The following is a 14,953-nucleotide window of genomic DNA, read 5'->3' on the forward strand; positions in this document are numbered from 1 at the left end:
ATTTATATCGTTTTTACCTCTTATACACAGCCATGTCGAAGTGATCTGAGGGCGCGTTGTGTGACGTGTGCGCAGACTGGTGCATAGATACACTAGATGTCGCCTTGTCTACGGCTGTTCATTGGAACGAATGTCTTTAAGGCGACAGTGTATATATCTATGCACCAGTCTGCGTACACGTCAGATCAGATCACTTCGACATGGCTGTGTATAAGAGGTAAAAACTATATAAATACTGTTCGTTTTCTCACACAAACCGCTCGTTTCGTGTCTTAGGCCATCGATGTGTACTTACGATGGGGAATTGTTTAATTTGGACGACGGGGAATTGTTTTAATTTGGACTCTGTGCTTGCTCTTTGAGGTAAGCTAAAACATACCAAAAATTTATTTCAAAGTGAACTATCCCTTTAAAGGCAAAAAATCACCTTGATTCATGTAGAATAGTAACATTTTCTTAAGTTAGTCATTTTTAAATATTTAATTTAATACAACAATCCTTCCAGTGGTTTGTTTTTCTTATTTTAGTGGTACAGTATGTCTCATTCTGGGTCTCAAGAAGCTCACAGAAGAAGCATACTGTATGTTAGGTTGAGTGCAATGGGAAGCATTATTATGTGCCGCTCTGTAGCAGCAACAGAAATGTTCCCAATGTGAATCCAAAGAATATGGAGCCTGTCTTTAAACCGCATCAATTTTGTGCATTTTATTTGTGCTGACCTGCATGACTTAAGCAGTGGGAAACTGGCATGTTCGAGTGACAGGTTATAAAAGAAAAAGAAAAAAAGATGTGTACAAATTATTTATTTATAATAGGAACTGCAATATTTCATAAAAAAAAAGGATCATCAATTTTGAATTCATGGTGACAGTATGTATATATATATAAGGCATGTAAATCAGGCCAAATACTGTAAATAAAATCATGAAATAACATTAGAATAATTCCTCATATGCAAAATGTGTGTATATATATATATATATATATATATATATATATATATATATATATGGTTAAACTTTATTTTAAGGTGACGTAGTTACTCAAATAAGTACAGAGTAATATTAATTAACTATGTACTTACTATAGAGTTACGGTTAGGGTTTGGTTTAGGGTTAGTTACTTTTAATTATGCGTAATTTACTGTTATTACTATAGTAAGTACACATGTAACTACGACACCTTAAAATAAAGTGTTACCAAAATGATATATAATATAAAGAGTTTTGTGAGCATTTATCAACTCCATCAGCTTACAAGTCAACTCTGTCAGACATCAAACCTCACGGAATTGACAAAACTGAATATTTTGCTACCTTAACCACATGTTGTGGAGACATTTTCAGTTGCCTTAATTAAAATATGCAAATGCCAAGATTTATCCCACAACTATTTACAGAAACTATTACACCGGGATGACGGAGTTAACATGTTAAAGCTGTGATTGCATAAACTTCAACATTGTTTGTATAAAAGACAAAAAATTATAAAACTTCCAGATATGTGTCCTATACCACATTGAGCAGGAAATAGGATAGGGTTCCTCAGAGTTTAAGATGACCATGATAAAAAAAATCCTGAGTTGATGCAAAGTGAGGATGCAACTTTGATAGGCTTTTTTTTTAATGGAAAATATAATTCAAGATTTATTTTTTGTATTTTTTGATATATATTACAGATCTCTGCCTTTCAATTTAAATGTAGCCTATATTTTAAACATTTTGTTAGGCAGTTTTACATTGTGACCTCTTTCCGAGGACAGGTTAAATTAGGCTACATGTATTTTCCAAGTATTTAAAGGATGTATTTAAAATAATACTAGAGAAATTATTTAAAAATAAAATCAATGAATTTACTGAGTATCCACATTTCCTTTAGATGTAACTTTTTAAGTATTTTTATTTTGATGAATTTCTTTATTTTTAACATAAAGAGGGCTTCTGTGTGTAGGGCATGTTTTTTCCCTAATCTCAAGAATATAGTGATATATATCACTGATTCAACCTCACCTGGAGAGTAAAAAAAGAATCAGTGCCAGTGTGTGTGTGTTATAATAATATAATATATATATATATATATATATATATATATATATATATATATATATATATATATATATTATTTTCAATTCAGTCTGTCTTTTGGCCCAATGACTTTTCTCTTAATAATGTTACGAATGCTGGGAAACTGTTCTAAACTGTTCTCTCCCTCCGCTGGTATCAATCTACAGAACCGCGTAAACAAGCGCGTGAATCCCCCGCCCCTTCTCTGCGCGAGCGCTCCTCTCTCTGCGCGTGCTGCTGCCAGTTCCGTGTCGGCCGCGAGTTTACCAGCCACGCACTGCCTGCACGCGCTCAATCCACCGCCGGGCTGTAACGATGTGACTCTCTCTGGCTTCCAGAACCCCCCCTTTTCAGTCTCCATTAACGGCCCAGCACAGAGCGAGGCGAGGGGATTCGTAACGGTGAGTGTATTTCGGATGGCCACTGAACGTGGGAATCTGCGCTACGTTATCGGTTTGGGGACACCGAATGTGTGTAAAGTTTGGGGAGGGGAGAAATTGTGTCATGTGGTAAGACAGAGGCTGTGTGCCCGCCAGTCCGCTCTAGTGGAGCAGACAGATACATAATTATAGAATGTAAAAACGACGCCGCGCGAGACGAGCTCAACTTACCATGTGTTATAATTTCCATGGGGATGACGTCACGCAGTCCTTGACGCCGTGCGCGCAGCTTGCGCTGATGAGATAACGGGACTGTGACACACTACGCGTTTCTGATGCACACTAAAAGCTTCATAGGAACAGGTTATTGGTTTATAATGCGTTTAAAAGGGACGATAACAATCCATTCGTGTAAGTTATTATTCACAAAGCAGCCTGTTTGTTGCTGTTTTCCTCTTATACAAATATGTATTACATAAAAGGCAGAGAACATCATAAGGAGTACGTCATCGTTAGAAATGATTGACCGATGGCGTTGTTTCTGAAACACAGTAACAGTGCACGTAAATGTGTAAATCTGTTAAAAAGTTTAACCCTCAGAGACCCAAGTAGCCTATTTACAATTGTATGTTCTCGTTTCCATGTTGAAAGTGCTTTAGAAAGCAAAGCTGCTAGTTATAAAAATCATTATTTTAAAGCATATTTAGTTTTTGATGCGAATTTTGACATTGCAAAAATGCTGGACTTTCACAACTGTTTACGATCATAGTACTGTACTCCTTGTACTGTGAGGACTTCATAGAGTCCCATGCTGTTGGGGCATGTTGTCACAATGGGGTCAGTGTGTGTGCAATGACATACTTTCATGTCATGTTTAGAGGCCTATACTGATCATTTGGAGTAGTTTATCTTTGATTTACTGATTTTCAGTCTATTTTTCATTTGCTTAACATAATTAAGAAAGAACAGTTCAAATGTTTACTTGAAAAATGAGTAGGCTCTTTGTTCCAAAAAAGTTAACAATTGTGTTAATAGGCACAGGCAGTAAGCTTATTGTGTGACTCTAGAAAGCTGTATGATATTTTAGTTTTTCCCCACCAAAACATTTGCTTTGATAGTTCAGCTAGGCTACATGGCTTGGTGCGACACTTCTAATAATCTCTAAGTGATTGATATGATGCTAATGTACAACATTTAGTACTGAGTCTGACCCACTAAAAATATAGATTAATATTCTTCTTTTTGGGAGACTTTGCTCAGTACTGACATTAGTTTTAAATAGGCAAGACTTTGTTGTGTGTGCATTTGATGCAAAAGAAAGAGGGCCTCAATATCCTGCTGGATCTGGTGGTTATATTGTGGCCAAGCCAATGAAAACTCAAAAGAACTCTTGAAATGACGCACCCTTCGCTTTTCCCGTCTCTCCCGACAGGGACTTTCCTAAAAGTTTTCAGACTGAAAGCAGGCTCAGCTCAAGTCTGGTTTGAGTTGGACTGGTTTCAAAACAGAATGTGTGGTGTAATCATTTTTGATACTTTGCTTGACGTGTGGAGTCATAATATGTAACTAAAAATTCACACAAAAAATTGGTAATTGGTATTCTTACAATAACCTTTTATATATGTTTTTTTATTTTTTATTCTAGGATCACTCTCTCACCAATAATGTCTTCAGATCAGTGTTACAACTGCCTCAAAACGGAGGCAATGATGAAATCACCGTGGCAACCCTGTGTGGGAGCACAGGCAGCACTGTGACTCTAGCTTGTGATCTCCTGACCTCTGTGAGTCGAGATGGCAACCCACCGAAAGCACCTGGTCCGAGATTTTAACCGACACATTACCTGCTCAATTTGCCATGGATACCTGATCAAGCCCACCGCTGTCACGGAATGCCTGCACACTTGTAAGTCATTTATGTCTCGCTAATCCGCATTATGTTCTCTATGACCATCTCTCTTTTCTGATAATAACAGCAAACCGAATATTTTCGTCCTTCTTCTCCCCAAAGTTTTTTCTTTCTTTGGTGTTGTAACAAGGGCGTAGGTTTGATTTTGAAATTGTTGGGGACGGGGACATCCCCAGAAGCTGAGCTGCATCTGTCATTAAAGGGACAGTTCACCCAAAAATTTAAATTCTGTCATCATCTAAAGTTGTTTCAAACCTGTATGAATTTCTTTCTTCTTCTGAACACAAAAGAAGATATTTTGAAGAATGTCGGTAACCAGACAGTTGATGGACCCCACTGACTTCCATAGTAGAAAAAAATACTCAATACTGGTTACCGACATTCTTCAAAATATCTTATTTTGTGTTCAGAAGAAGAAAGAAATGCATACAGGTTTGAAACAACTTGAGGGTGAGTAAATGATGACAGAATTTTCATTTTTAAGTGAACTATCCCTTTAACAGAAATGAACTGTTGGCATATTTGTTTCACATTAATAATGTCCAGTTTGTCCTGTTGTACATGGCACACAGCAGTTCTGTTAAGTGTTACTTGTGCCATTGTTCTGAGCCATGTTTTCAGTTTCAGTTTCAAGATGAGATTCAGTCTTAGCCTCAGCTGATGAGACTTGGATGACAAGGGTTTCAACTTCCTCAACAGTCCTCTCATTTCAACAAGACCAAGCAATGTTGTGTTTTTATGTTTTATGGGGACTTTTTACAGACATTATGATACTGTACAAACTGTATATTATATCCCCCTACACTAACCCTGCCTATCACAGAAAACTTTCGGCATTTTTACATTTTCAGCTGATTTCCCAAAAAATTAAAAAAATTAAAATCCCCACAAGGACAAGTATTTCGGATATTGCCATCTTTGTGGTGGCATTTTGTCCCTATAATGTAGTGTCACACACACACTACGCATACACAATCTCTCTCTCTCTCTCTCTCTCTCTCACAGACACACAAAACTTACGATTGTTTGCCACTTATCCCGCGATTGTAATACAGTAGTAAAAACTGATTTGCCCTGCATTTTTGTGCACAGAACTGTTGATTTCTCCCTAGCTTACCGCATCGGATTTCACAACCGGGCAACAGTGGTTATAAATATATTTTAAGTTTTGATCGAAATTATTGCTAGGGACATATCAGTGTCACTGGATATTGGTAGGGACATGTCCCTAGCGTCCCTACTAAATTCTACGCCCCTGTGTTGTAATCTTCATGATCAGAAATAAGAATGGCCTTTTTCTAGAATTGTTTTGTTTCATCATGTGGTGAGTTTATTTATAAGCAAGATTTGTGAAAAAATTTGTATGGTTCAGCTATAGCACCAAAAATAGCTGCTATTATTGTCAATAATATGTAATGGAAAAATTGCAACTATCTGGATGTCTCTAGACCTACCCATACCTGCTTGCCTGATCTGTCTCATATCTCATATCAAAACCTATTTGTTTCACACTCTGCTTAACATTCAAATTTCCATCTTTGTCTGACCCACCTGAATGATTTTTTTTGCCAGATCTGCTGTGTCTGGGTGTCTAAATAGGACTCGAAAGTCTTAAGAAAACTGTATTGTACACTACTGTTTAAAAGTTAGGGGTGAAAGAGCTGTAAAAATACAGTAAAAATCTTAAATATTGTAAAAAAAAAAAAAGAAAGAAAAAATATTACAGTTTAAAATATATGTTTTGAATATTTAAATATTCCTGTGAAGGCAAAGCTGAGTTTTCAGAAGTTATTATTTCACTCTTCAGTATCACATGATCCTTCAGAAATCATTCTAATATGCTGATTTGGTGCTCAAGATTTTATTATTATTATTTGTATTATTGTCACTTTTGAAAACACTTTTCATTTATCACTGTTTATTATTTTTGTGTAAACAGTGAAACTTTTTTCAATATTTTGTAGAAAGTTAAAAATAACAGCATTTATTTGAAATATAAATCTTTTTTTAACATTATGTCTTAACTGTCACTTTTGATCAATATAATGCATCCTTGCTGAATAAAAATATGAGTTTCTTAAAATCATATTGACCCCAAACTTTTCCACGGTAGTGTATGTTGAACATCATTTAAATGCAGTGACATTTTGAAATTTTTTTTTTTAGATGTATAATGTATAATAATTATACAAAATATATTATGCTTATTTAATGCTGCTTTTGGTTAGAGTTTTTACAAAATTTTCTAAATTATAGTGTTTTTTCTAATTTTGTTGGTGGCAGTGTAATCTAATCTGTTCAAATGCTGTTTAATGCTGGTACTTTTATTGAGACACTCATTGTTTTTGTCAGATAAATACTGTTCTATATGAAAAAAGTAACACTTTATTTTACACTGTGTGTACTTATCACAGTAATAACAGTAAATTATGCATAATTACATGCAACGAACCCTCATCCAAACCCTAACCCTATAGTAAGTACATGTTGTTAAATAATATTACTCAGTACTTAAATATATAATTACACTAACAATCACACCTTAAAATAATGTGTAAACAAAAATTATCATCTGATAGTTATGTAGTAGGTAAAATAAATTGTTTTTTAACAATAATAATTTTAACACCAAACTTTTTTATGGTTTTAGAGTACTTTGCCCTGATTCTCTCATTCTCTTGTCCCTCTTCTGTTCCTCCTTTTCTTCTTATTCCATTCTCCTCTAGTTTGTAAGAGTTGTATCGTTCAGCACTTTGAGGAGAGTAATGAGTGTCCAGAATGTGGGATACAGGTCCATGAAACCAACCCTTTAGAGATGCTGAGGTAACCAAACTCACCTGCACTAATTTCTCACATGCACAGATTAAGTACACACACTAGATCTCTGTGTTTTATATGGTATTTTGCACTTTTTTGCAGGTTAGATAAAACCCTGGAGGAGATCATCTTCAAGCTGGTGCCTGGACTAAGAGAGAGTGAGATATATATATATATATATATATATATATATATATATATATATATATATACATTTATATGTATATGTGTGTGTATGTATGGAGAGGGAGAGAGAGAGACAGACATACATACTTTATGCTTTATAATGCACTTCAGAGATACACTCTGTTGGTTATGTAGTTGTGCTTTAGTTGGTAAGTGTTTCTATATCTGTAAATTGTTTCTTAATGTACTTTCTTTAAATTATTGTGTTTATTTACTAGAGGAGGAACAACAGGAAAGTGAGTTTTGGAGAAAAAATAAAATCAAAGCAAATGGAGAAGGTAATAATTAACCATTCCATACACAACCCCTTTCACACACAGTCACATGTACTACACGTACAGTGAATATACAGATATATTTTAAGATTAAAGGTCAGGTTTCCTTTGTCTTCTAGATGGCCCTAGGGCTAAGAAAGCTCGCCTGAGTGATGAAGAGGATGATGATGGGAAAGGTGGAGACTACCACAGGAGTGATCCTCAGATTGCTATTTGTCTGGACTGTCTACGTAACAATGGCCAATCAGGAGAAAGCACAGTTAAGGTGCACGGAGACAGTATAGTTTAATATATTGTGTGAATATGTTGAGATGTATGTTTGTGTCTGTGTGTTTATAATTTGCACGCCATGTCTCTCTGAAACAGGGTTTAATGAAGAAATTCATCCGTTGCTCCACCCGTGTTACGGTGGGAACCATTAAGAAGTTCCTTGGTGTAAAATTGAAGCTGCCAAGCTCTTATGAGGTAAAATACTGTTTTATTACAGTATCACTGGGCTGTCAATGCAGGCAAACTGCATTTGTGTGAGTGTACAGAGAATTAAACAGTTCAATACAGATATTAATAAATAAGCTCTTGATGGGTTTACCCATCAGTTGTGAAACTTAATATTAAATTTTCTTAGCCTCTACTGTTCTCTATGATGTTTGACTAAGTGTAACACACAACATGCCATAGTCTAAACGTGCCTATTATTTGATTTCATAAAGCTCATAAAAGATGCTTGTCTGTATTTCTTACAGCTCGACGTTTTGTGTAACGGGGAGATCATGGGCAAAGACCACACCCTGGAATTCATCTACCGCACTCGCTGGAGACTTCAGGGTGACAGCGTAAGTCTGTATGTGTTTGGGTCAAATTTTACCAACATTGTTTGGACTGAATGTCCCCCAAGGATAGTAAAACCAGAATGACTTACATTATATGGACCAGCCTATCATCCCCAGAAGGAAAATGGCTTCATAAACATGCTTAATATTTTCTTCAGGGTTTGGGGATGAAAAATATCATTACCTCAGTGTTAAAACAATCAAAGTTATTGGAAAGTCATCACTATTATTGAAAAGCAAATGTATGTGTGTATATATATGTTTATGCGTGTATTTGCAACATTACCTTTCATTTATAATTTTTTGGGCTGTCAAAGTTACTGAGCACTTAAGATACAGATTTTTACGTTTACAGTCACATTAACCAAGTCTGATAATATTACTGTCTGAAGACTGCTAATAAATCATGAGATTAATTGTGATTATTTTATTCTAGTATTCTAGTTTTTACCAGTAAGAACAAGAACAAAAACAAAACAGTTTTTGTCACCAAAACACACTGACTAAAAAGTATATTTTCCCCCCAGATAAAATTTTAAAGCCAGTATAAAATGGAAATGGTAAATCTATTGCACATCTAAATGGGTGTTATTGATCTAATTATAAATTATTCATCCATGCATGTTTCATTTTTTTTGTAACTTGTAATTTTGAACCTTTTCTCATTTAGTCTACTTAAACCCAGCACCTTTCTTACAATCGACTGCAAGCTTACATTTAGATCTGCCTCCATCCAATCATAGAACCAAGACCCACCATACATTTTTTGCTTTTTTCGATTAACTGTTTCACTTGGATATACATCAGAATACGGAATAAGAAAAACTGTACACTACTTTTGTTTCATTTTTCACACAGTATAAATCTTTTTTTCTTTTTTTAAAAATATATAGCTGCATTTATATTTTAGGATCGGGGATTATCATATTATATTCGAAATCTTTGGCATGAAAAAGTTTGAAAAACCTTTACTAGAAACATTGACAGGTAAATTATTGGAAAGTTAGTTTGACCCTGAAAATGTGGGTGTGTGCTCATGAGAAGTGTGAACAGCTGTCTCTGAGTTGGTGGTGATTGTGGGGGGGCAGAGGCAAAAGAAAAAAAAAACTGCTCACAGCTACTGACACATCTATGAGTCATATTTCTCCAGTTACACACACTCTCTCTCTCACACACACACACACACACACACACACACACACACACACACACACACACACACACACACACACACTAGAGGTTGATACAAAATCAGATCAGAGGACACAGTGATGCCCCTAGGTTTGTGTCCTTGCCTTTTACACCACAAGAAAATAGGAGAGAACTATGACAATATAATGGATATGATATGGTGCTTACATCAGAAAATGTGAAGTCATTCTTTACTTTCGTTTTCACCCCAGGCTTATCCCATGGTTCTCGAATACCGTCCGAGGATTGACTTTGGTTAAACAGCACTTACAGCTTTAGTGGAAATCTCATGCAGACTGATGTCAAGAGATGGACAAAAAGCAGAAAAACTGAATGATTGTGCATCTGTTGAAAGTCAACAACACAAAGCTCCATGACTGACAGGACTACTCTCCTTCCTGTGCACTGCTTCAGCCTCTACTCCTCCATTCCTCCCTCCTTCATGTTCCTGTTTGACAGTTGTGGCTCCGCCCACTGGCACTGTATCAAGTTTGATGATTATATTCCTCCAAAGCTTTCTCTGCATGTTGTCTCTATGACAACGCCTTAGCGTTCAGCGGCCCGTTGGGATTATCTGATGGCAATCTAGCAATCACAGAAAGTAAGCTAAAACTTGTCGCAAAGCTGCGTCTTGGCCAGGTGACAGGAGAGAGAAAATGGAGACGTTTTTAAAATGAAGTCTCGCTAGAAGGTAGATTTTAGAATGTTTTATTAGGTGTTTTTATCCAAGATTTTGCACTAGAGGCAAATCCAAATGTCTCACTGTAGTGTTCCTGTTGTCTTACCTTTTACACTCTCTCTCTTTACTTTTAGTTACTTTTCTTTCCTGCTCTAACCACCCACATTGTCCCTCATAAATTCAGTGACTCTTTTTCATGTCATCATTCTCTCTCTCTTTCTTTCGCTCACGCACACTCACTCTCTCTTTCTCAGCCAATTTCCATCTTCCCTCATACTCTCATTTTTCTCCAATGGTGTTTTTGGCTCTAGTCTGAAGTATTGATGGATCTCATTCAGATGGAATTGAATGAGAGCGCTGTATATGTCCCAAAATAACAGCACTGAAAGGCACTCTGGGTAAGCATTTTTCCTTCACACTGTGAAGGCCAAGTCTTACATTTACCCAAACCAGATTGTTTTCTTAATAGAAATGATATAAGATTAACTGATGCCAGATATGCTTAATGCATTAATTCATTGAAAATGTTCATCTTTAAAAACAGCTGAATGGGGAATGACTGAAGGGTTCCAGCTGCATCTCTCTAAGAGCTGCTTTGGCTCACAGTCTGTCAGTTGTAAACATTCTGTTGTTTCCTGTTTAATCAGAAATATATTTGAGTCATTCCAATCAAATCCACCTCATTAGATATTTGAATTTTAAAACCCAGAATGTCAATAATGCACTTTTTACAGTGTATTTTGAGTGTAATGCAGCAAAATAATGCTATACTGATGCAACAATGTTTGGTTAAACAAAATTAAGTGCAAAACGTGTTTTATTTTATGCACTTTATACAAATTTGTGATGTCTGGAAAAACAACTGCACAAGGGACATGCAATAATGCATTTGTTTACTTCCACAAAGTGGAAGAAAAGTCAAAATCCAATATTTCTCAATGTGGTCCTCTACACTATATCAAGTAAAGGACATGATTCTAAGGAGAGTTTAAAATTCAGTCATCACGTTTAAAATATTTAAAATATTAAGGGTGTTTTTTGGAGCATTAGTTCAGATAAGGTGATAGGTTAGCTTTCTAAGTTTGTTTACATGACAGTGTAAATCTTTACTGTATGTGTAGTGGCCTAGGAATCATTTAAAATCATAATTACAGGCAAATGATCGCCAAACTGATAAAGTTGCCAAACCGATTTCATGTACATTCTCAGAATGCTTTTTGAGAATTAAGGATTCAAAACATGGAGCTTTGCCAATCCAGATTATATTCCACAAAACTTTTATGTGATGGTATACTCAAAGTAGAAAAGGATTACGGTACATGAATCATTACGTGAACCTTTGATTTGGATCATCTCAGGGGGTGACAACGGGTGAAATGAGGGTTTGTTCTGTGTTCTCCAGTTCAGTTTTGGAATCAAGGAATCTTAACAATGGGTGTTTGAAATTAGAGTCTGCTCAGCAACACTGTTTTAAGTGGATTGTACCTGTCTACCAATAGTACAAATATATTTGTCCAAATGTTTCTTATGACAAGCTAAAACATGTTATACCAACATGATCTATTGTACTGAATCTTAAAAATCATTTGCACTGTATGTCAGTTCAGTGGAATTCTTGACATTGTTGTTTAGGACAAAGGCCACTGGCTGCTCTCCCAAATCCAATTTCCTCCCCACTAAGAAAACATGCAAATCAAATATGAAGTGTCTTTGAGCTCTGATTATAAATACAATGTATTTTTGTATGTTGACGCACTTGAACCTATAATCAAAAGATTTTGTCAATGCTTGTCTTTTTCCTAATAGATGATGCTGCTTGGGGTAATTTATTCTTTTTTTATACGTCCCACCGCCTGCTATGTGTTCCCCTTGTAAATGTTCGCACTGTACATGAAAAGCTACCTAATGCTGTTCATTACATATTGTTATTTAATTAATGAACATTAAAATTTGACAAAAAATAGTGGCTTTTCTTCGACTGTATTCCAGAAACTTTTTTTTTTCTGTAAACATTCTGAAAGCTGCCTATTATACTTGCATGCAGTATAACTTGCCGTTAGATCTATTAGAATTATTAGATTGAAGAATTTTAGAAAGTCTTTGCATTAAATACTCCTATTAAAATAGACTGAGGGCAGCAGACCTTAAAAACAGAGAAGCTAAACCTCTGAAGTTGTTGAAAGCCATTCTTCGAAACCACCATTTCAAGTGTGTGATGATATTAGTGTGTGAGAGTTTAAATCTGACAATGAAAAACAAAGACAAGAATGTGCCTTCTTTTAGACTGTTTCTATGCACAGCTCCCTGCTTCTCTCTCTCTTTCTCGCTCACTTTCTTTCTCCCCCACTCATGCAAAAGGAAGTGGAATGTGACATGCATTCTTCTTTTAGTCTGTGCATCACTTGTTCAGCTGTCTGTTTGCCCTGCCGTTCATCTTGCAAAAGAGAAGGTCGAAAATACTTAATGTAGGGCAAAGGCAACACACACTTAATCACAAATTTGTCCATGCCCATGCAGCAACACTTATTTTATTGTAGTTATGAGCTGAAGTTGTTCAAATGTTTGCTGTAGGATTTTGGAAGAGCTGTCAGCAATAAGTTTGTTTGGATGTTTACAGTATATTGCAAGTGTTTGCAGATTTTGTAAACTGTGAAATAAATCAGTGACCCAAAATTCTTTAAACGTGAAATCTACATAATGAGATGTTAATGTCAACATAGACAAGAATATAAACATGTTCAAAACACACGTTCATCGCACAAATGTAAATAAACAAAGAAAGTCTGCCACTGTCTCCCTTTTTTTGTCTTCCCTTTCATCATGGAATGTTACAAACAACTCTATTTTTAGTCAGGATGAGTTGGAGAATTCACAGCTCATTTGTTAAACAGAGAAAGTGAGACTGAATCCCTCCGCCCCCTGCTAATACCTCAACATTAAACCATTACAGAAAAAAGGAAGGGAAGCAGATTGTAGTTTTCATTCAATTTGGTTTAAAGCAGGAATCCCATTTCATCCACAACAAGCATACATATCTGGTGTTTAAAGGGATAGTTCACCCAACAATGAAAATTCTGTCATCAATAACTTGCTCTCATGCCTTTCCAAACCTGTAAGACTTTCGTTCATCTTCGGAAGACGAATGAAGATCTTTTTAACAAAATCTGAGCCAGTTCTTTACTCTCCATTGACAGCTGCAACTACCACTTTGAAGCTTCAAAACGTTCATAAAGAGATCGTAAAACTAATGAATTAAGTGGTTTAGTCCAAATTTTCTGAAGAGAGAAGATTGCTTTGATGAACAGACTGAATTTAGGTTTTTATTCACATATAAATATTGCTAAGTGAACGTAAACAGAAGCTCAACAGAACCTGCTTGACCTCATTTGTTCCTGCACGCGAATATGCTTGAGCTTCTGTTTACCAGATCTATATGTGTGAGTTGATTAATGTTTATATGTCAATAAAAGCTGAAATTAAATCTGTTAATTGTGTCTCTCCAGAAAATTTGGACTAAACCATTCAATACATTTAGATTTGATTTACAATCTCTTTATGAATGTTTTGAAGCATCAAAGGAAGGACAGAAAGCTCTCCAATTTTATTAAAAAGATTTTCATTTGAATTCCAAACGAGTTTGGAATACAAATGAAAATCTTTTTAATAAAATTGGAGAGCTTTCTGTCCTTCCATTGATGAGTAATTAATAACAGAATTTTCAGTTTTTGGTGAACTTCTGTGTAGGCTATGGCCATTTTACCCACCGAGCTGCTGTTATTCAACTATGCCAAAGTAAACTTGGTTTTGCATTCTATCACCCCTTTTTAAGCTTTTGCATGCGATTTATGTGACGCTTGTTTGAGATTAGCTAAATCTTCGCAGAACCGATCACAGGTGATCAGCGCGAGATGCATGCCGGTTAGAAATATGTCCGAGACAAGTGCCTTGCTCTGATGTCATGCTGACGTATGTCAGAAACTCTCGCGAGTGCAAGGTGGACGTGTCGGATTCTGCAGTCGATCAAAAGCGTGATGGGAAACGACTTGCTGTCGACACATTTTAATGCTCATTGGTTTAAACAGCTGTGATGTATTGTTCTCTTTTAAAATGTTTGATTTTAAAACTCTGATATCATGTTTTATATGTATAAATTATGAGTGAATATTCCCAAACTTTCTGACAGTGTGATCTCTAAATGCGCTATGTGATGTCATTTTATATAAAAAAAAAATATATATATATATATATAAACATATGTCTGTATTAAAGTAAAAATGATTGATAAACGTATTTGGAATGGAATGAAACAACAAGTACTTTGGGTGTCTTGTTCATTATATTTATTTTCATATAAAAGCAACAGAACTTAAATTAAATCCAGTTTATTAGCAACACGTGCACGAGCATGAATCCCGTGAATCCCGCGATCCATCTTTGATCTCACAGGTGTCTGATCCACTGTGAAAAGAGAGAACTGTCCGGCTTGCCTGCACTTTTTTCACTCCTCCCCTCACTGCTGCCGCCTACTCTCACCTACATTTCAGGCGAGGCACTTCACACCATTGGCTGATGTGGACAGAGGGCCGCCTAAGACTTTTGATTGGTAAACATTTGAGCTACATTG

General features: G+C 35.8%; 1 protein-coding gene across 2 annotated transcripts; it reads left to right on the forward strand.

Annotated features, from left to right (window-relative positions):
• The first annotated feature begins 2,277 nt into the window (after positions 1-2,277).
• Positions 2,278-13,115, forward strand: pcgf5a (polycomb group ring finger 5a). Of its 2 annotated transcripts, none has more exons than XM_082143043.1 (9): positions 2,278-2,464; positions 4,089-4,348; positions 7,078-7,174; positions 7,271-7,326; positions 7,573-7,632; positions 7,749-7,888; positions 7,996-8,094; positions 8,373-8,462; positions 9,863-13,115. In XM_082143043.1, exons 2-9 carry the CDS (start codon positions 4,237-4,239, stop codon positions 9,908-9,910), a joined length of 702 nt encoding a protein of 233 aa, XP_081999169.1. In that variant the 5' UTR covers positions 2,278-2,464; positions 4,089-4,236; the 3' UTR covers positions 9,911-13,115. The 2 variants fall into 2 exon arrangements, with proteins under 2 accessions (XP_081999169.1, XP_081999168.1); XM_082143042.1 differs by having other exon boundaries at positions 2,283-2,464; positions 7,749-7,894.
• The last annotated feature ends 1,838 nt before the right edge of the window (positions 13,116-14,953 follow it).

This window comes from Leuciscus leuciscus, assembly GCF_965113295.1.
Source record: "Leuciscus leuciscus genome assembly, chromosome: 17".
Taxonomy (NCBI): Eukaryota; Metazoa; Chordata; class Actinopteri; order Cypriniformes; family Leuciscidae; genus Leuciscus; species Leuciscus leuciscus.